Source organism: Chelmon rostratus, chromosome 2, assembly GCF_017976325.1.
Source record: "Chelmon rostratus isolate fCheRos1 chromosome 2, fCheRos1.pri, whole genome shotgun sequence".
Lineage (NCBI taxonomy): Eukaryota > Metazoa > Chordata > Actinopteri > Chaetodontiformes > Chaetodontidae > Chelmon > Chelmon rostratus.
In genome coordinates this window covers 28,724,456-28,744,851 of record NC_055659.1, presented here as the reverse complement: position 1 = coordinate 28,744,851, position 20,396 = coordinate 28,724,456, and the positions used below count along the sequence as shown (strand labels likewise).

Sequence of the window (20,396 nt, the reverse complement as noted above, 5' to 3'; positions counted from 1 at the left end):
TCTTCAGTTAGCATTCTGAAATGAGCTACATCCCACGTGTTAACAGCTGGATGGCAGAAACCAGCAGGTGTTAACACGTTATAACTGTGTACTTTGCTTTAGGTGACTATCTGTTGGTTAAATGAAATATCCTAAATCAAATATATTCACTGCAGTAATAACAAATAACTCATGTTTCAATAATCAACTTTTTTGCTTTCCCTGAATTTCTGTGTCACTTGTCTGAATACATTTCCAATCTGTTTGTTTGTGGTAGTTTTGCTGAACTTTCTTCTTGAAATCAGATACATATGAAGGATTGTCTTTGTCCTGTTCATATTCTCACTGCTTTTGTCCTCACAGTGCAGGACAGCAGGAAACCTGCCTGAAAACAGCTTTTAAACTGAGTCAGACTCACAGCTGGCAACGCTTTTTAAAAATAAAAAAAGAAAAGAAAATGAAAAAAACATCATCAAGTTCTGATTGAGTGCCTGTAGTCCTTTGGCTCAGACAGTGCAGTAGTGTTGGCAGTGGTGTGGGCTGCACATGTGATGGAGGAATGCTCTGTGCATGCAGAGGGTTGTAAGAATGCACTGCATGATTACAGTTCAATTAAATGACCAAAACATGCCAGAAGACCTAATACTTCTTTTTATGTGGATTTCCCCGCAAATAATTTCACATAAGGTACAATTTTTATATTGAAATTGTGCAAAAATGTCCAAAATTCCCAAGCTTAACTTCACTTTGAGATTTTCTGGACAAATCCTTACTTTACAAACCCTTTGCAACCCTGTGCACGGCCCATTCTGAAGCACAAAGTTTGACAGCAGAGATCCTGGACTGCTGAGCAACTGAAGTCGTATATCAAACAGGAATGGGAAAGAATTTCACTTTCAGAACTTCAACAGTTAGTCTCCTCAGTTCCCAGATGCTTACTGAGTGAAAGCTGTGTAACACAGAAGTAAACATGCCTTTTCTATTGAGTCAGTTTGAACTCTGAATATCTTGTCTTTAGTGTATTCAGTTGAATAAAGGTCGAAAAGGATTTGCAAATCATTGCATTCAGTTTTCATTTATGTTTTCCACACGTTTGGGATGTCTCTAAGTTTGGATGGTATTCACGCCTCTACCTGCATTCTGTTCCGTTGTAGTTGTGAATTTAATGCTTTCTCTTCACTCTCGGACCTTTCGCCTCAGTTTTCATCTCTCATGCAGTTTTTCTTTTATACATAAGAGGCTTGTGCACAAAAAGTATGCAGAATAAATTGTAGTAAAACTTTTAAAACGTTTCTGATGTCACTACAGAAGTGTAAAGTGTCAAATGCAGAAAGGATTATTACATGAAAGGCACAGTGGAGGCAAACTGCCTCGTGTTAATTCAACCAACACTTCCTTCCACAGCTGTCACGCTGCAAACCACAGCGCTAAAATACAGAGCGCTTCTGCATGTACAGTGTGTAGACGGGTATTTATAGACCGATGTACGTATTGTGCTGTCCTCCGCTGGCCCGTCCCTTTGTCCTGCCCTGTACTGTACACTGGGGGCTGATGCCATCATTCTGTGTGCCATGAATCATTTTAAAAGACTCTCCCACTGCTTCCCATGGTTCATGTTTCATTTTACTACCAGTTACAAACCCTTCAAGTTGCTCAAGGTCATGACATGTGTGTTTTAAATCACTGTAAAGTGAATATCTTTGCATTATGGACTGTTAGTCAGCCAAAACAAGCAGTTTGAAGACGTCTTCTTGAGTTTGAGGAAAGTTTGATGGCTGTTTTTCACTATTTTCTGACATTTCATTTACATACTGACTAATGGAGAAAATAATTATCATAAAAATAATTATTATTTGCAGCCCTGCAGTGATAACTTTGCAATTTTGACCAAAATAAAAGGCAAGTTGACTGTTATACTGCAGGGAAATAGAGAGAAACACACTCAGAAGCCTAACAAACTTATACATGCTTGGAAAAGGTTGCATTCCTAAATACTGAACAGTGTTTACTGTGTTGTTCCAGCTGTGTTGGGGTGGATGAAGATGACGCTCCAGATATTGACATATATCACTGTCCAAACTGCGAGAAGACTCACGGCAAATCCACATGTAAGTAGCACCCATCAGCAGGAGCTGCACTGCTCACTGGAACATCATTTCCGTTAACAAAGAAGAAGCCAAACCGCCTCAGTGATGTGATGACTGCCTTTGTCACACAATATAAAACTCTCAAAAATGATTTGCTCCAGTCATTTCCTGTCTGGGACTGCATTCCTGATGCTGATGAGTGTTTTGTTGTTTTCAGTGAAAAAGAAAAAGAACTGGAGCAAACATGACACGGGGCAAAGCACAGATATCAAAGCTGTTCAGAACGGCAGTCAGGTTTTCATCAAGGAGCTTCGCAGTCGGACATTTCCAAGGTAAAGCATTTTAAACACGTCCTGTTTCCTGTGCCATTACCGAACTGTACAACCGTCAGCACCAGAGATGGGCTGATAATGTGAGACAGTTAAACCTTATAAACGACTGAAATAGTCTGACTCAACACTCTCTAGTTGGGATCACATTTAATAAACTCCATGATAATGAAGTGAAATGTTTCCTCATATTGATTGGACCTCTTGAAATGTCACTCAGGACACTTCAGTATTATCCTCCTGTCAGTGGTGTTCCTCACTGTATTAATACGTCCACTAGGGGGCGCTGTCTTATTACTTTTCAAGCTCTGCCTCCAGCTCGATTTAGACGTTGCTGCCTCAGTCACCAGATCTGATCGAGTTCCCTCAGTTTGTTTGTGAACATGCTTCAGCACACCTTCCACACGCTGCTCCTTCACTCGCTCTGGTTGTGTGTGGCCTACAGTGCTGATGATGTAGTGGTGAAGCTCAGCGGCAGTCAGCTGACCATGGATTACCTGGAGGAGAACGGCTTCAACGAGCCAATCCTGGCCCAGAAGAAGGACGGCCTGGGCATGTCCATGCCTGCCCCCACCTTCTACATCAGTGATGTGGAAAACAATGTCGGTAAGGAAGTCAGAGGCTGGAAGCTCACTACTGATGCTGTTTCTTCTACCGCTACTACCTGCTGTTACTGCAGCTACTTATATAACTGCTACTACTACTACTACTACTTATACTGCTATTAAAATGATGTAATTATATATATTTATATATATATATGTGTGTGTCTACTATAATTCTGCTTCAGTTAATTCTATTACCCGACTACTCACAGTATTATTTGCAGTAATAATAGTACACTTGCCTTACTACAATAACCTTTACTACTTTACTATTACCCCAGTGCAACGATTGCTGCCATAAATACACAACTACTGTATCTAATGTTACTGTACTACTGTTATGATATCCAAGAGTATCTTGGATAGTAGACATGCAGATCAAAGCTACTTTAGGCAGTGATTTAGAAACAAGAGCATGAGCAATACAAGAGGGAACAACAACTAAGGACACAACATTTGTATTTACTTCCTGAGTGTCTGTGTTAAAAGTAAAGGCTATCCCATTAATTAATTCTATAACAAATATTTGTTTGCGTTGGTCACCTGCAGTGCATTTCATTTCCCCCTTTAAGAGAACACAAAACAAACAATGGACTATACTATTTGCTTTCCAGTAGGGGGCGCATGTGTTCTTTGGGGCTCAGTGATGAGATCACTTGTTACATATCAACAGTATACTGCTCCAGACATATTTTGTAAACCAGTTTCCTGTTTAAAGAAAATGTTTAGCTTGTAGGCGGTTAGTTTTCCTTCAGCTTGTTTTATCGTGTCTTCTGTGTCCTCTGTTATTGTCTCAGGTCCCGATGTCGGCGTGGACGTGGTTGACGTCACCAAACAGACCGACAGCAAGATGAAGCTCAAAGAGTTTGTCGATTATTACTACAGCACAAACAGAAAGAAAGTGTTAAATGTCATCAACCTGGAGTTCTCTGACACAAGGTACGCACTCTATATCTGATGGTGCCGTTTGACAGGAAGCATCTAAAGCGTGTTTTGGCTCATGACGTCTGGAAAACTCCTGGTACTCATTTCTGTGTGTGTTTTTCTGGGACAGGATGAACAGTATAGTGGAGAGTCCACAGATTGTGCGGCGGTTGTCTTGGGTAGAAAACTACTGGCCTGATGACGCTCTGCTCGGGAAGCCAAAAGTCACCAAATACTGTCTCATCTGTGTCAAAGACAGCTACACAGACTTCCACATCGAGTGCGGTGGCGCCTCCGTCTGGTACCACGTCCTAAAGGTCTGTCGCGCTCATGGTCAGATCAGTGTGTTGAGTCACAATTGGCCTGGTAACAAAAATAGGTGTGAGGCAGTCGGCGTCATCTGCCTCTGACAGGACGAGAAGCGCTGATTTCCTTACACTGTGAACGGATTCTCATCTCATGATGAATGTGACTGTGTTTGTGTTCGCAGGGAGAAAAGATCTTCTTCCTCATCAAGCCCACCTCTGCCAACCTGTCTCTGTACGAGCGCTGGAGATCGTCGTCCAATCACAGCGAAATGTTCTTTGCCGACCAGGTGGACAAGTGTTACAAATGTACTCTGAAGCAAGGGCAGACTCTGTTCATCCCATCAGGTCAGAGCTGCACTCAGGTCACGAACGTGGCTCAGCATGATTCAGACGAACACGTAATAGGAAACGATAGTGTTTCATTTGTGAGGGGAAAACTTTTCAAATTACAGCTTTTTGCTGTAAAATCCGCTGCAACCCTGCAGAACTAGCTGCATTCATCATAACTAACACTTATCAAGATGTTTCAACCGACAGAACTTTATTCACACCACGTGTGTATAAAATGGATATTTTCAATTTATTTTCTATGTGTAGGATCGACAAAATGAGCTGATTTCTGAATTTGGTAACTGATAAATAATTGAAGCAAAAATGCTAAACATGCTCTGATTTCTGCTCCTTTTTTATGGTAACATAAACACATTTTTTGGGATGCTCTGTATTCAATTTTCCTATAGATAATGAACAAAGGGTTAAAATAACATGCACGGTTTCACTTCTTTTTTTTTTCTTTAGACTCATGATATATAGATATGGATAAGGCACATTGTATACAATTTTATATCGTATGTTGTGATATATATTTTTCTGGAAGATGAATGGAGAGATACAAAAATCATATATATATAATATATATGTATATATATATGTGTTTGTGTATATATATATATATATATATAAATATAGGAGTACAGGGGTCTTAAAGGCAGAGTTACCACAGTATAAATGATATGGAATCTAAACTCTAGTGTAAATAATGTAGTGAAGGAGGAAAGGTGGATTACAGCTGAACAGTAAATTGCAGCAAGTAGTAGAAATGATTTTCCTTTAGTGCCTTCCTTTATGTAAATAATGACTGAATGGACATTTGTATTGTTTATAACCATGGGATATTTTTTTCCTCAGGTTGGATCAATGCAATACTGACTCCGGTCGACTGCCTGGCGTTCTCTGGACACTTTGTCCACAACCTGAGTGTGGAGATGCAGATGAGGTTTGGACAGCTGTCTCATTACACTCGTTCAGTCTTTGTGCTGCCTTGTCATCCTTGTGTTTGGTTGTTGGCCTTTTTTTGTTTTAATTGCTGTGATTCACCATGCCTCCTGCAGACAGCCATGTCCTAATTTGGGGGGATTTAGTTTGACTTGAAGGCATTGCGTATTGAATCTTGGCTGATCTTACACAGTACTTTCCGCTGGGTCCTCTTTTAGGACTTGGTATCGGCTCCAAATTCCAATCTATTTATTTATGAATTCTTCACATTTGGAAATACCTTGTAAATTGCATAGTTTGTTGCAATAAACCTGTTGGTAATGCATGACGATGTTTAGCTGAAACATCTTGGTTTATCCTCCTCAGAGCGTATGAAATTGAGAAGCGGCTAAAGGTCAAAACTCTCACCCCCTTCCCCAACTTTGAGACGGCGTGCTGGTATGTGGGACGACATCTCCTCGAGCGATTCAAAGGTAAACTCTTAAATCAGTTTGATGTACCCATAGATCTAATTTTTGCTCTAATATGCGGTATTTTAAAGTAAACTCACATCCTCATTTGACTCGCCATTTCTCCGGAAGAATGCATGAAAGCAGAGAAAACACAAACACTGTCAGAAAAGCCTTTTTTCCGAGCCTCGCGCTGACCGTTCGGCCGCATGTCTGCTGCACAGATGAGGAGCTGGATGCTCTAATATTATTTCAGTCATTAAATCGGTGACTCGCCGAGTTCACGGATGATTAGCTTCAAAAGGTTTGGCCCAGCTAGAATCACTTGCTCCATTACAAGCCTGTGTTTAAAGTCCCCTCAGCTGGCTTGGCCCAACTGTTTATGTTTCCACCATTTTCTGTGTATGTGTGTATTGTGTGTGGTGCACACTACTTCGAACCCACAGGGCCTTGCCATTAATATACCATTATTCTTTTTAACTTCAAGGTCGGCTCTTTCAGTGCAGGAAAAAGACTCACTTCACTGCTGCTGGTATTTTGCCTTGATGTTATTAATACTTTCCTGTTTTGGTTGTAAATCCAGTTGAGCTGATGGAGCTACTTCATATTCAGATGGTGCTTTTCTGCCATTCAACTGAAATTAAGGGGGAATCCACATTAAAGCTGAATTTGCAGAATTCCACATAAATCAGGGCTGTAGGTGTCACAGAAGGGTTTGGCGACCGGTTCTATTTTCACATCGTCCAATCATGGGGAATTAAAATTGTCGATAGGTGATCCGATCACCAGGAGGTGGGAGGAGTTACGTAACAGCACGCCAGTGAAATTTGTTTCTCAAATCAGATCATTAAGACGGACTGTCCGCACTGTTTTTTTGTAAGCAATTTTTGTGTCCAGACATCACCAACCTGAGTGGGTTGCTGTGGTAACAACAAAGGCGGCAGTAACGACGCACACTAGTGAAACGTCTTTCCAACAGGGAAGCATGAGAAATGCAGATCCATCGTCTCACTGTCCAAACAATACTCGCCCGTCATGCATTGCAGTATTGGAATATTGGATCATCGTTGTGTGTTGCTTTTCGAGTGACGCAAAAGACACTTCGAAATATTACTGGCATCGCGTGTGTGTGTCTGTGCTCAGTGCAACAATATCACAGCATATTATTATCTTATCTTTACAACCCAAATCATATCCATACCTTTAACTACTCTAATGGAGTTTTGCTGAACAGAGATGCAGGGTGTCAGATCCATGGAAAAGAGACAGAAAACTGTTTTTGCAATTAAGGATTTAAAATTCACTTGTCACCCGTGCAAGTTAACGGGGCTCAGCGGGCGGACCTGCTGCTCCACCAGAAACATCTTTAAAAGCACATTAGGGTGCAGATTCTAGAGATTATTTTATAACATCTTGGTTCTCATATTAAGTTAGTTAAAATCATCTTATTATAGAAAACAATCATGGATCATTCCTCCAATCGTCCTGCATACGATCTGATTGCCAACGTCACATCTTAATCTAGACTGATGAGTCTAAAATTACAACCAAAATACTCAAGTTAAGCATCTCATGAAGAGGTACCATCTACAAGGGTGCCACTAAATCATTGACTTTGTTTTTGGTTTATTTAAAGAACCATGTCAGAGTTTTGCAACAGAGCCTGATATATTAATATATGCAAATAAATTGGTTAACAAATAACAAACAATGTGAGTACAGAAGGATGCTTTAGGTAATGCAGAAACACTGTTACATGGTTTTTCCATTAGAAAGCCATCAACTGTACAGATTAGAATCACTCAAAAAAACTCTAAGAAAAAGATCCCCATCAAGTGTGTTTGTTTAAAAAAAGAAATATTGGCAGATACAGTTTGCTAGTTTTAACTATTAAACCACAAATTATGTTTTCTTTCCATTTTTTACAAGAAGTGTTTGACCACAGGGAATCTGTAGGCCACACTGGAGCTTGTCCATGCATGTACACTCTGGGCATGCAGCTCATTATTGGAGCTCCTAAAGCCCAACACATGAAGGACCACCACAGATTCAACATGTCAGAAACACTTAGGACGAATGAACACAGAGGTCAGGAGGTTTGCGCCTCGAGAACTTTAACCTGTCACATGGCTGTTGGATGCTCAGCTCTCTCATTTTGTCACCAGGACAGTCAGCCTGTTGACAGTCCCTGTTCTGTTCGCTGATGAGAGGCATACCTTCACACAAGCTCTCATTAGAAAACCACAGAGTGAAGTCTCAGCTCATCAGTTTGTTGAGTTCATCCTGTAAATCTCTGCTGCAAATGCATGTTTAAAAGTCAGGATTCACTCAGTGATAACATCTACACTTTCCTTTTTTTGTGCAGGTTTACATAAAGCAAATAAGCAACCAGCCCCATACCTGATACATGGTGCCAAAATCATCAATGGAGCCTTCAGAGCTTGGACTAAAAAACAGGTATGGACACACTAGTCTTTGTGTCTCAGTCATCCATGTAAGATGCTGTGAAAAGGATTGACAGTCGTGTTGGTCTTCCTCCTAACAGGCCCTCCTGGAGCATGAAGATGAGCTTCCAGAGAACATGAAGCCGTCGCAGCTCATTAAAGATCTCGCAAAAGAGATCAGACTGTCAGAGGTATTTGGATTTTATTTTGGCATAAACATTATATGATTTCCATGTAGTTTTACACTTTGGTGGCTCCAAGTGGCAGTTTCAGTTTTCACATCAAGACGGTGACGTTGCTCATGGGTTTCGGACTCAGAGTCTCCACCCAAAGATTTCTCAATCACTTCGTTTTGGTCAGTCCATGAACTTTCCTTTAGTGCCAACCTCAGGTCATCATGTCAACTTTGCACTCTAAATATTAATATAATAATCCAATGGAACAATACCATGACATTCTTGTTCCCCAGAGGATGAACCCCTTTCATTTTAATGATCACCCACAGGACAACAACAGCACTAGTTCAGTGGGTCTTTACTTGTGTTGGTGGGGTTTAATTGCTGATTATGAAATCATAGCTCTCTCCGTTTATTTCTAGAATGCAACCAAAGCCATTAAGAGTGAGCCCAGCATTAAGGTACCAGTGGAGGAACCACCATCCACCCACTCTGAGCCTGAAGAGCCCGTCTCTCCGGCCCACGTCCCCTCGCCCAGCAGAGAGAAGGCCAGAAAGAAAGCTTCCAAACCCCCGAAACCCCCCAAGCCTCCCAAACCTCCAAAGATGCCCAAGGCCCCCAAGCCTCCTAAGGTGCCGAAGGTCAAGGAAGGAGGAAAGAAAAAGGCAAAGAAGGCGAAAGAGTCATCACCGCCTCCTAAACCCTCCAGCTTCGCAGCTCTTGAGTCCCATGCAAAAGACATCTTGAGTAAAATGGACCAGCCAAAAAAGACGAAGGTAATGTTAGCGTTAGTAAGGATGCAGGATGGCAGAAGCAGCCCATAGTTACTCCTAAATGAACTGTTCTGTTAATAATTGTGTGTTTGTTCAAATGTGTCCATTTTGCAGGCTGTTAAGAACGTCCTGAGTATGTCGGAGAAGGAAATGTCAAAGCAGAACAACGTGGAGAAGTTTGAAATCAGAGAGCAGAATAAAAACAAGACTGAGGCAAAGTGGAAATATAAGGTAAGAAAGTTTCAGCTGTGAAGTTTTGTCATGATTTAAACTCAGGCCTGTTTGTTCCAGGCCAAAGCAAATGATATCACAACCCTTTAAAAGCTCAAATAAACCCAAGGCCTGGCATCCTTTAGAAAAGAAGACTCGAGCGGTTGTGAAGGTTACGAGCTGAGCAGCTGAACACGGAAAAAAAGGAGGATCATCCAAAAGTGATTTGCACACTTCACTTCAAAGCAATCAGCAAAAGTAATGATGTGGCCTTAGTCGCACATTTCGGGCCTGCAGCTCGTCAGAGCTGCTCCAGAAACACTCACCCTCCCACAGTTTACCTAATGGAATTACGCCACGTCCAGATCCACTGTGTTCCCATCTAAGTATTTACATATGCTCTCATCTTTTACAAAAAGTTTGTTGTATGGTTAGTGCTGAACAACAGGGGGAGGCTCTCTGGAGCAGAAGTGTAGTTTTGTTGAACAGAAGACTTTTAGGCTTTAGTTTCATGGAAAAGTCAATGCCAAACTGCTGTGGAATGTTTGCAGTCCCTCCAAGGATCTCCATCCAACTGCGCCTTCACATCAGGCCAAGCATTTGCAGATGGAGGAGAGACCCCGTTAGATGTTCACCAAGGTCACGCGAGACCACCTTCACTTGTGATCGCTATTGATTGATGTAAAAGTGCAGTGCAGTCAGGCCCGTACTGTATGTTACTGTCAATGAAAGACCATGCTTTGGAGAGTGTGAAATGTCAGCTTCAGGTTACACCACGTCGTCACATGCCTTTAATTTAGAGTCCAAATTGTTGAGGAGTGAATATTTGAAAGTGTATATTCTTGGATTTCAGTTAATTGCACGGTCTGCTCAGTGGTGATTTTTATGGCAGCCCTTTCGCATTCCTCTTAGTGCGTTTGGTTTACTTTAAATTAGGTCAGAAAATGTCATAAGTGAATAAGATCTGCGGCGATGACTATCATGAGGATCTTTTCAAATAGTAGTTTTTTATTTTCATCAAATTCCTCCCGTCCGCTATTTTACAAAATAGTGCTTACGTCTTACAAAGACTTGTTTTTAGACTGATAATACATTTTCTAGTTTCACTCGTGTCATTTTGGAGTCAAATAACAGATGTTAAAATCCAAACAAAGTGACATGGGCGTGTTAACTTGATATGTTGCATCTGTCAATGTGTGTGCTTGGGTTTCACTTAATTGCAGTAGCCATTAGATGACAGCTACAGTATTTTTCCCAACCCTGCTCCTCGCAAGGAGTCAACATACCGGAAGGGAAACGGGCACAATGTTATCATGCAGATTGTTTATTTTTATGTAAATCAAAAATCAATTGTTTGAAGCAGAAAGTGACCTCTACACAACCAGATGCACAGTTCTGATGCAAAGTTAGGACATCACCAGTATCAATTTTTCAGAGTTTAGAATAAATTCAATCCAGTGTTTGTTTTGAGTTCTTTAAATATGGTTATTAAATTGTTGTGACCCAGTGATGTACTGAGCAGGACATTTTACTGAAAAATAAAGCATTAAAAAACACTAACAGCAAATTAAACCACTTTAATTTGCTGTTAGTGTTAACGTCACTGCAAACTAAATTAGTGAAAACAACCATAAAAGACAACAAATGCAATAAAATGTTTTCTGAACTATAAACTCTGCAAACTTGACTATTAAATGAACTTTTCCAAACTATAATAAACATGAACGAGTGAATGAACGTGTTGCGTGTGCAAGCCTGTATTCTGAACATTAAAGGTGCAATAATTGATTTATTTGCCAGTGGGGGGCAGCAGAACAGGCCGTAAACACAACACTGACATATTATCACCTTATAAAAATTCTTGTGGCGAACATGTTGGCCAAAAAGCAAAAATGTGCCTATTTGCACATCTGGCAGAGGCGGAGCAGCATTAGCACTTATTTGGTTTCGTGTTTAGTGAATAAAAAGTTCATGATTAGCTCTGTTTTGATCTCCACCAACCCTTGAGAAAAGTAAAGAGCTAAAAGAGCATTTAAGGCTGTGCAGAGCTGAGGTAAACCACAGGGGTGGATGAGAATTCTCTGTGGTTCATCCCCTTCATATGACACTCAGTCATTTGATCCATTTTAATACAGAATATTGTAAGTGCAGCTTTGAGTGAATGTTTAAACATCGATCCGTCAGTCTTGTCACTAAAATGCATTTACCAATATGTTGGTGATAAGATAATTTGACAGTGTTTCCTTTTTTCTTTTCCAGAATAGTAAACCAGACTCCCTGCTGAAAATGGAGGAAGAGTGCAGATTTGACAGAACACCGCTGTCAGGCAATAAAGACAAATTCAGCTTTACTATGTCTCACAAGAAAATGCTCGGGTATGTATGGAATGGCTGTGATTGCCATGTAAACGTTTCATGAAGGGTCTTTGGGGAGGAGAGCATGTTAACCTCCTCATGTGGCGTATTATGATGATTATGGAGCCATGTGGCTATCAGCAGCATATCCATTAGAGCTAATTCAAGGACTTCTCACTGTGAGTGCCAGGCTCAGCCTCGTATCACTCCCTTATTGTCCTGCGGTTTCCCTTTCAGCTCCAAGACGCTGAAACCTCAGACCAACTCGAGTGTTTTTGGATCATTACAAAACCTGAAAGAGGACAAAACCAAGCCAGTGAAGGACGAGTATGAGTATGTCTCAGACGAGGGGGAGCTGAAGATTGACGAATTCCCCATCAGGCGGAAAAAGAACACCGTTAAGAGAGATCAGTCCTGTGAGTGTTTCAGTGTATTTAAGATGTCAGCTAGGGCTGGGTTTCAGACCTCAGCACCTTCAGGCAACTTATTTAAGTTTAGTGCATTTTTTATTTTTTGACTTACAGAAATTACGACTCTGAATCGACATAATTCTTCGATCATCATGAAAAACTGCTCCCAGCAGTAGCGACCACAGCTTCATGGTCGTTTGAAAACGGTGGTGGCAGTAGAGAGTGGTTGGGTTTGCACAAAGCTAAACAAACAAACCCTGGGTGAATAGAACGGCACTTCAGTTTAATATGTGGGGAGGTTAGAATATATTTAAATTCACCAAAATAAAATGCTGTTTTTTTTTTAAAAAAAGGTGTTGTTTTGTTATGAGTACTGAAGACCAGGTATTGCATTGGAGACCCAGCCCTACTGTCTGTTTTATGAAAACATATTTTGTGTTGTAGCTGTTGCTCAATGATGAATTGAACGAATGAATTTTTCCAGTTTTGTCAGACATCAGAGAGCCCATCCAGCCAGCCAAGAAACCAAAGTTCCAACCCTTGGTGACCAAGGTGGGTATCACATCACATCACCTTCCACTGATGACCTGAATGATAATCAAATGTTGTGACGCTGCACAGCTAAAGTTCGAGCCTTTGAAATCTGATTACACTACTGTATGTACGTGAGGACGCTGTTCAGCGGCTGATGGTTAATGAAACATTGGACATCCAGTCATGTTCCAGGGATTTCATGCACAACAACAGGCTGCAGGGTCGCTTTAAAGCTCAGAGGTTCAGAAGAACAAAGGTAAAACATTCAGCTCCTGCATGTCCAAGTGTTCTTGGGCAAGATGCTGAACCCTGAACTGCTCCTGATGGTGCTGGTGTGTGTGTGTGTGTGAATGGATGAGTGTGGCATGTGTTGTAAAGCGCTTTAGGTGGTAGACTGTAAAAGTGTTCTATAAAAGCAGACCATGTACATACTCTTATAGGTAAGTTCAGTCAGATCCAAGGCTGGATCATGAAAAGGCTAAAGCCAGACACTGCTGTGGGGATCCAGATCCTCTGAGGTCACAGAAGCCCCAGATTTATTGAGTGTCTCTTTATTTGGTAATAAGAGTATCAAGTGAAATGACTGAAGTCCTAAAGCAGGCCTGTATTATTACCTGTTTTGTCTACATGTGTCAAAATTGACATGGTGCATATTTCTGAATAAATACAAGTTAAACTAATTAACCACAAAGAGGCGGTCAGGAGGCGTCCACAGCTCATTTTTCACAGAGGCCTTCCCGGGGGGGTATTCTGGCCAAGGTCATGTAATAGACAAACTGCAGGAAATTAGAAATAAAAAGTTAATATACAAAGACGGAAATAGCTCAAATCCAGAGGAAACACTGGGAATGTCTCAACTTTGGACCACCATCTTATCTGCTGCGTCTCTCATGTCTCTCTCCATCTGTCCACTTTCTCCTAAATCAGAGCGTCGACTCCTCAGATGAAGAGACTCTGCACATAGACACGGAGGCCAAGCCTGAGGTCAAAAGCCGCAACTCTAAGGTGAAGAAAAAGGGCGGCAGCGCCGCAGGGATTCTCGACCTGCTGCAGGCGAGCAAGCAAGTGGGTGGGATTGACTACAGCACCAACAGGTAGACTGACCTCCCCTCACGTCATTATTTTCTGCTTCTTCTCTCTATTTCCTTCAACACCAATGGAAGCTTTCCATCTAAACACACTTGGGTTACAGTACATGCACAGCATTACTCTGTAAATGGCTCCCACTGGACCCTTTTTCCTTTCAGTAAATCCATTTTCGGACTCGCGCTCCTTAATGGAGGAACCCACCGACAAACAAATGGCCCGCTCAACGACAATTTAATTGGATGAAAAAGCTGAATTTTATAACTTCACTTCGAGCTGAAAAATCAACTAGTGACTGGAGCAACAATTTACACAGATTCTGTCAGCAGTTTGTGTAAAGTCAGTGTTTGTTTCACCCCGCCTTCATCTATCAAGCGCTGCGTGGCTCCAGGCTCTTCCTCGTGCCTTCTGCTGTTTGCTGTTTTGTTCAGCTCTTGATGGTCTATTTCCACCACATTGAAAGCTACAAATGAGGAATGAAAGAACGAAAGGAAACATCGGCCGAAATATGTTAATTTCTCAAATTGTTTTGCTGCTTTGAGCGGGGAACTCGGTGAGTGTGGGGAGTGGAGCCACGGTTCATTATGGCGGGGTTTGATAGTACCTTCGGTCATTGTTGCAGCTCAGCGGCTAATAGCTTAATAGGTGTGTGAATATATTTTCATAGCTGCTTCTTAATGTAATCACAGGTCCGCAGAGAGTATTTAGATTTGACCGTTTTCCTTTGCTCTTCCAGATTCAGTAGAACTTTGAACATTTTGCAGGTGTCAAACGATAATGATGCTTAATAGCGCGACTGGTGACATCTCGACTTTAAAACCTTTTCAGTTATTTCTCTCAGTCACTCTTCACCTCTGCCAGCGTGTTGACTGCTGTGTAATGGCTGTGTTGTTGTGTATTTTTTATTGACGTACTTACAGTCAGCCACCTGCATCTCCCAGCACACAGGAGGCCATTCAGGGCATGCTGTCCATGGCCAACCTGTCGTCTTCAGACAGCTTGCAGCAACCGTGGAGCAACAGCCAATCCAAAAACAATAGCCAGTCGAAGAGCAACTCGCACAGCGCGCAGGCCGGCAAGAAGGCCGGCGCCGGCGGCAACGACGGCAAGCGGCCCAGCAAGCGGCTCCCGAAGAAACCCAGGAAGAGCAGCAGTATTGAGAGTCTGGACTACGATGACGACCAGGATCACATGGACGCCTGTTTCAAGGACTCAGATTACGGTGAGGACTCGTCCCCCTTGTCCCTGTTTTATCTGCAGCTCAGCGAGGTCAGGCCGGTGTTACGGGGTTATTTTCTGAGCAAATGAGTGAGCAAAGAATTATCTGCCAGGCCTGATTCTCTGCTGCTAACAGGTGCTGTTAAAAACAGATTGACCCCTGATGGATCAACATGTAGGTCTTTAATTCTAAATTGGGCCTGGAACGTTTCATTAGGAGTAGATGATAGGGTTTTTGTTTATTTCTCGAGCGTCCTTTCCAAATCTGCCCTTTCGTGTTGCTCCAATTTGTGATTTTTTTTCCTCCTCTGAAATGTTTTCTTTGTAAAGCCCATCCAAGCACAGCTGTTCGGACCCTCCCGGCTTGTTAATAAGCCATTAACACAAGTTTGGAAATGTTATTTTGCATGCTTTTTGAACTTCTAATTAGTATCTAATTAGTTGTTCGTAGCACGAACATGCTCGCTCTGAAATCTTCAGGCCTGCGTGAAGCCTTTCTCACACACTGGTACTCTGTTTCCTCTTTTGTAAACAGGCCATTTTTTATCTTGATCATCCAATTATCAGTTATTAAAATGTCTAGATTGGAAGGGTTGTTCTGTGAGCAGGCTGAGAGAAGGAGGCATTCAACAGCTGTCTCGCAGCTGGCCTGCACGCTGTCGCTGGAAACTTCCACCATTCTACATGCACGGAAAGTAGAAATAAGTGCACTTAAGTCACATTCTGTGATTTACACGTGTCAGCGACTGACCGGTTTCCCTTTCTACAGGCATGACGTGTTAGTAATCTGTTGCATCTTTTGCTTTTAGTTTACCCTTCGTTGGAGTCTGAGGAGGATAATCCCATTTTCAAATCCAGATCGAAAAAACGGAAAAGCAGTGACGACACCCCGTACAGCCCGACAGGTAAACACTTGCAGCACTGATGAAGGTTTTGCAGTCTGCAGTTCTATGATGTGAATGTGTTGTGAACCCTGATATCGATGTGATCTTAGCCCGTGTAGGACCCTCGATTCCGCGTCAGGAGCGGCCGGCGAGAGACGGAGCCAGAGTGGCCTCCATAGAAACGGGACTGGCTGCAGCCGCAGCGAAGCTTTCTCATCAGGTACGCCATGACGGTGTTTTTCACAATGATAGTAATTATCTCTGTAAGTGTTGCTTAACGACTAACACGTGTGTCGACAGGAGGAGCAGCAGAAAACCAAGAAGAAGAAGAAAAGCACCAAAAAGAAGGCAATAGTAATCGAGGAGCCCCCGAAAATTTCTCAGGACAGTAGCTCACCGGAGCACAATCTGGACTCCCAAGACGGCAGCCTGACAGACCACGAGTTCAACACTGGGACGGTGAAGTCGCCGGGAGGACCGCAGCCCATGGCGCCGGGGGTTTTTCTCAGCCAGAGGCGACCGTCCATGTCCTCTCCCAACAACAGCACCAACTCCACGAGCACCAACAGCAGCAGCATGGCAAAGGGGGATCGTGTGGGGTCAGCAGACGCCAAAGGTGAGTCCAGATGAAAGCAGTGGCAGGCTGCTAGCCATCAGGTTTAGTAGAGATATTCATGTTCTCCGCATGATCAGTTGTGCTCACTTGCTTCTGCACATTACATGGCATGATCGGTTGTTAATCAAACATTAAATAACCTAAAATAACCAGTTTTAAAAGAGCATAAACTAATCTGTGAGAACTACGGACCTCTACTGGCAACAGAGAGGAATTACAACACAAACTGCTATTATAATGTTGAGTTTTGACCACTATCAAACAGTCCGCACGTAGGGCGGCGAAGGCGACCCCCAGCCACAAGTTTTATAAGTGGCCACAACAGTACACATGCTCTAACACTGAGCACCAGTTGGTGGCAGTAATGGGTCAGGAAACATAGCAATGCTGTTGAACGGAGGCAGGGAAGAAGAAGAGTCGGAGCTAGCAAACATGCAGGAAGGTTCCAGTAAATATTAATTAGCTTCATGAGGCAGCAGCGGTTTGATCTCTGATGTAAGTTATTACCGCAGCTCCTCTCACATCTGCTGTCTTCTCTCGTTCTTTTCACAGCGAAGCGGCTAAAGAAAGGCATGGCAACCGCCAAACAGAGACTTGGAAAGATTTTAAAGATCCATCGAAATGGAAAGCTCCTCCTGTAGCATGCAGCAGACTGCTGTAGGACTGGGAATTCATGAGCTGGGTCCCACCCCAACCTCACCCCCCCGTTCACTGAGTAAAGCCAACAATGGAGAAAAAAAAAGAAAATCATGCATTTTTCAATTTCTAAGAAGAACATCACTCAAATAGGTTTTTGCCTCTACTTATACTTTATAACTTTCAGATATTAAAGTGTACAGAACCTACTATAAATATTTTTTAAGAGAACATGTCTCATTTTACTACAGCTGTCAGTTTATCAGGGGTTGCTAAAACATGAAGTAGAAGTACATTGCAGTCATTCCAAGATTCTTGAAAGTATCCCTTGCATGTATTCAGTTGCATGTGCGCTTTGGGTCAGGGTTCGGGGATTTTAGACGTTAATTCTTACTACGTGGATGCAGCTTATCATTGCCACAGCGACGATGGATGGAGAACGCGCCTCCTTTCGTCCCCTCCGGCCGAGATTCTCCGCGTTTGGCAGCGGACAGTTCTCATCGGAGTCAACTGGAGCATTTATCTGTTAATGTTAACACTTACTTTTGCAGAGCACTATCAGCGGTGATATTTATTTATTTGTGTTGAGTCACAGATAAGAAGTGGGGGGCTTCTTGGAACAACTGTAAAGCACAAAGCGTATCAAACAGCAGCCGTGTCAGGATGTCTCTGGCAGGACTAAATGGAACAGAGGCCTGCTGAACAGGTGTGTGTGTGTGTGGACGAGGGGTTGTGACACCGTGTGGGTAATGATAAGCCTCATCCATGTCAGGTCTGCAGTTACATGGGGATACTTTCTCTCTTCTTTTGCTTTCTCAGGCAGCACCGACAACCTAGACTCATCTCTGCGTTTTTATGGCTTCACACAGTACAGTATATAGAATGTAGCTTGTACATAGCCTTTTAAATTACTACTTTTTGTATCCTTTCCCCTTAAGGCTTAATTCTACATTTTTACCGGTTTTGCTAATTATGAATAAATGAATAAAAATATATATATATGGATATACAGTATAGTCCTAACTTTTGTTTTGTTCTGTTTTTTTGTTTTTTTAATGGCAGAGACTCATTTTTAACTTTTTTTTTGTTTTCAAAGGTGTTGCCTGGAAAACAACTGAAGAAATAATACATTTTATTGTCATATGGCCTTACATACACAAAGCTAATTGTATTGTGATTCTGTTTGAACAAGAGACGAAGCTTTGAGGAAAAATGATACAAAAGGAAAAAAAAAAACACTTAAAGTTTCTATGACCAGCCTCTTGTTCGAGTTCTAGTATCCTGAAGGGTTTCGGAATTATTTTACTAGCACCTTGTGAAGTGTTTATGTGTCAGTGATGTAATTTATTAATGTTTGTAGCTTTTTTATACTTGTACAATTCTTAAAAGTTTTTTGTTTTTGAATATTTCATCAACTTGTGAATTTACCCTTAGCCGACAGTTTTTGTTTTTCCTTTGTTTTCTTTTGTTCTGGGATGTGTGTGTGTGTTTGGGGGGCATGACGAACACGTTACACTCGAGAATCGACATTAGCAAACATTTTTTATCTCCATCCTGTCTTCACTCAATGTCAATGTTATGACATCGTGTCATGATATCAGCATTTCCAATGTGACATGTTATTATTATTATTCTTATAATAATAATTATTATTATTGTTAATATTAAAATTATAAGCAACTGCGTCCACGCCTCCATCACACCGTTTTCTTTTGGTCAGGACATTTTGAACACAGTTTAATGTGCTATACTCTATAGCGGCAGTGTTTTAGTCACAGATGTAAACCACGTGTCCACCTCTCAGATACAGTATGAGATGCACTCCGATCAAATTCTGTCAGTGGGACATATTTTCAGGTTTTTATTTGTACAATATGTGTGTTGCTTTGTTGTGGTTTATTTTTGTATGTCCAACCTATTAAATGCATCCACTGTGCCAGGACAGTGAATGATACCTGTTGTAGCTGTCTTCCCTTACTGTTATTTACAGTACTAGTAAGTATTTTCAATCCTTTTTGACCTGAATCTATATTTTTCTGTATTTAGACGATTCTGTTTGAGATCATGGCTCACTTTTTTAAGACATCGAGAAATGGCAAATTCTGAGGAACAAACATATTGTTGTTGAATGATATGATTGTCAGCCTTGTTTACTTTTGCAATACAGTTACTGTGGAAAACCTACTTTGTAATGTGTTCCTCTCCCACTTGCAATGTGACGGCTTCTGTGGTGACGACTAAACATGTTTTTCCTGCTTCGCATTGTCATGCTTTGTAGTCGCATCGAACCCCGCATCACACTGATCACAGACCGATCGGGCTGTTTTTTTAACAAAAAGTTAGGCCGAGCTTTCATATCCTGGACTCGGTTTAGGAGGTTTCCTGCTGGAGCTTCAGCATCTGCTTTATACAAGTCATTAATTAAAACCAAGCCAAAGTCAACACCATTAAAAATGTATTAACATAAAAGTGCTGTCAAGCAGACTTTTTCGACTTGAGGATGCCTTTCACCCCCCTGAGCAGGTGCTGCAGTGTCTGAATACAACGTCAACAGAATTTCATGCAGGATCCGCTCAGTCAAGACAAAATCTCTCTGCTGTTTGGTTTTCTTAAATGTGTGGCCAGACAGCCGATGTTAGTATCAAACACGAGCAACAGCAAGTCTGCGCCACTAGATGGAGTCCAAAAATATCTGAATCTACCAACTGATGCACATTTTTAAATCAGATTAATATAATAATGTTCACTGAGGAGCAGTTTTATTAGTTTTGCATGATCTGCATATTTGGACAATTTTCCTCAAAGGTCGGACCATTCAATAAGCTTTTACTTTCTGATTTTATCCGGAGTTTTTTTTTTTTTTTATCTCAATTACATCCAGATTTTATCAATGTAATTACAACAAAGAAAGGAAAACTAGTTTTGAAGAGGGGATGTGACCATCAATGAGGAGATTATAAGAAAATTAGTTACAGCACATTTAAATTAGTATCTCCAACAAAAATAAGTCAATTAACTCTTACTTAGTGTAATTAAGCTGATTGCATAAATAGGGAAGTGATTTGAAGCCTTCATACATTATTCCCCATTGTTTTAATC

At 41.6% G+C, this 20,396-nt stretch overlaps 1 protein-coding gene across 2 annotated transcripts in view; it reads left to right on the top strand.

Annotated features, from left to right (window-relative positions):
* phf2 (PHD finger protein 2) overlaps positions 1-18,554 on the top strand; it is a 30,587-nt gene extending 12,033 nt beyond the window's left edge. Inside the window, exons 2-22 of one of the 2 annotated variants that reach the window (XM_041944498.1) lie at positions 2,002-2,087; positions 2,284-2,398; positions 2,841-3,001; positions 3,798-3,939; positions 4,055-4,241; positions 4,415-4,577; positions 5,421-5,508; positions 5,874-5,980; positions 8,322-8,413; positions 8,502-8,591; positions 8,999-9,352; positions 9,464-9,580; positions 11,819-11,934; positions 12,151-12,329; positions 12,808-12,875; positions 13,785-13,951; positions 14,885-15,165; positions 15,971-16,066; positions 16,156-16,265; positions 16,346-16,661; positions 17,214-18,554. In XM_041944498.1, coding sequence (XP_041800432.1) covers positions 2,002-2,087; positions 2,284-2,398; positions 2,841-3,001; positions 3,798-3,939; positions 4,055-4,241; positions 4,415-4,577; positions 5,421-5,508; positions 5,874-5,980; positions 8,322-8,413; positions 8,502-8,591; positions 8,999-9,352; positions 9,464-9,580; positions 11,819-11,934; positions 12,151-12,329; positions 12,808-12,875; positions 13,785-13,951; positions 14,885-15,165; positions 15,971-16,066; positions 16,156-16,265; positions 16,346-16,661; positions 17,214-17,302 — 3,124 coding nt within the window. In that variant the 3' untranslated portion in view covers positions 17,303-18,554. Of the gene's footprint in view, positions 1-2,001; positions 2,088-2,283; positions 2,399-2,840; positions 3,002-3,797; positions 3,940-4,054; positions 4,242-4,414; positions 4,578-5,420; positions 5,509-5,873; positions 5,981-8,321; positions 8,414-8,501; positions 8,592-8,998; positions 9,353-9,463; positions 9,581-11,818; positions 11,935-12,150; positions 12,330-12,807; positions 12,876-13,784; positions 13,952-14,863; positions 15,166-15,970; positions 16,067-16,155; positions 16,266-16,345; positions 16,662-17,213 lie in introns of both variants that reach the window. The other variant, XM_041944490.1, reaches the window with a different exon arrangement.
* Positions 18,555-20,396: the final 1,842 nt, after the last annotated feature.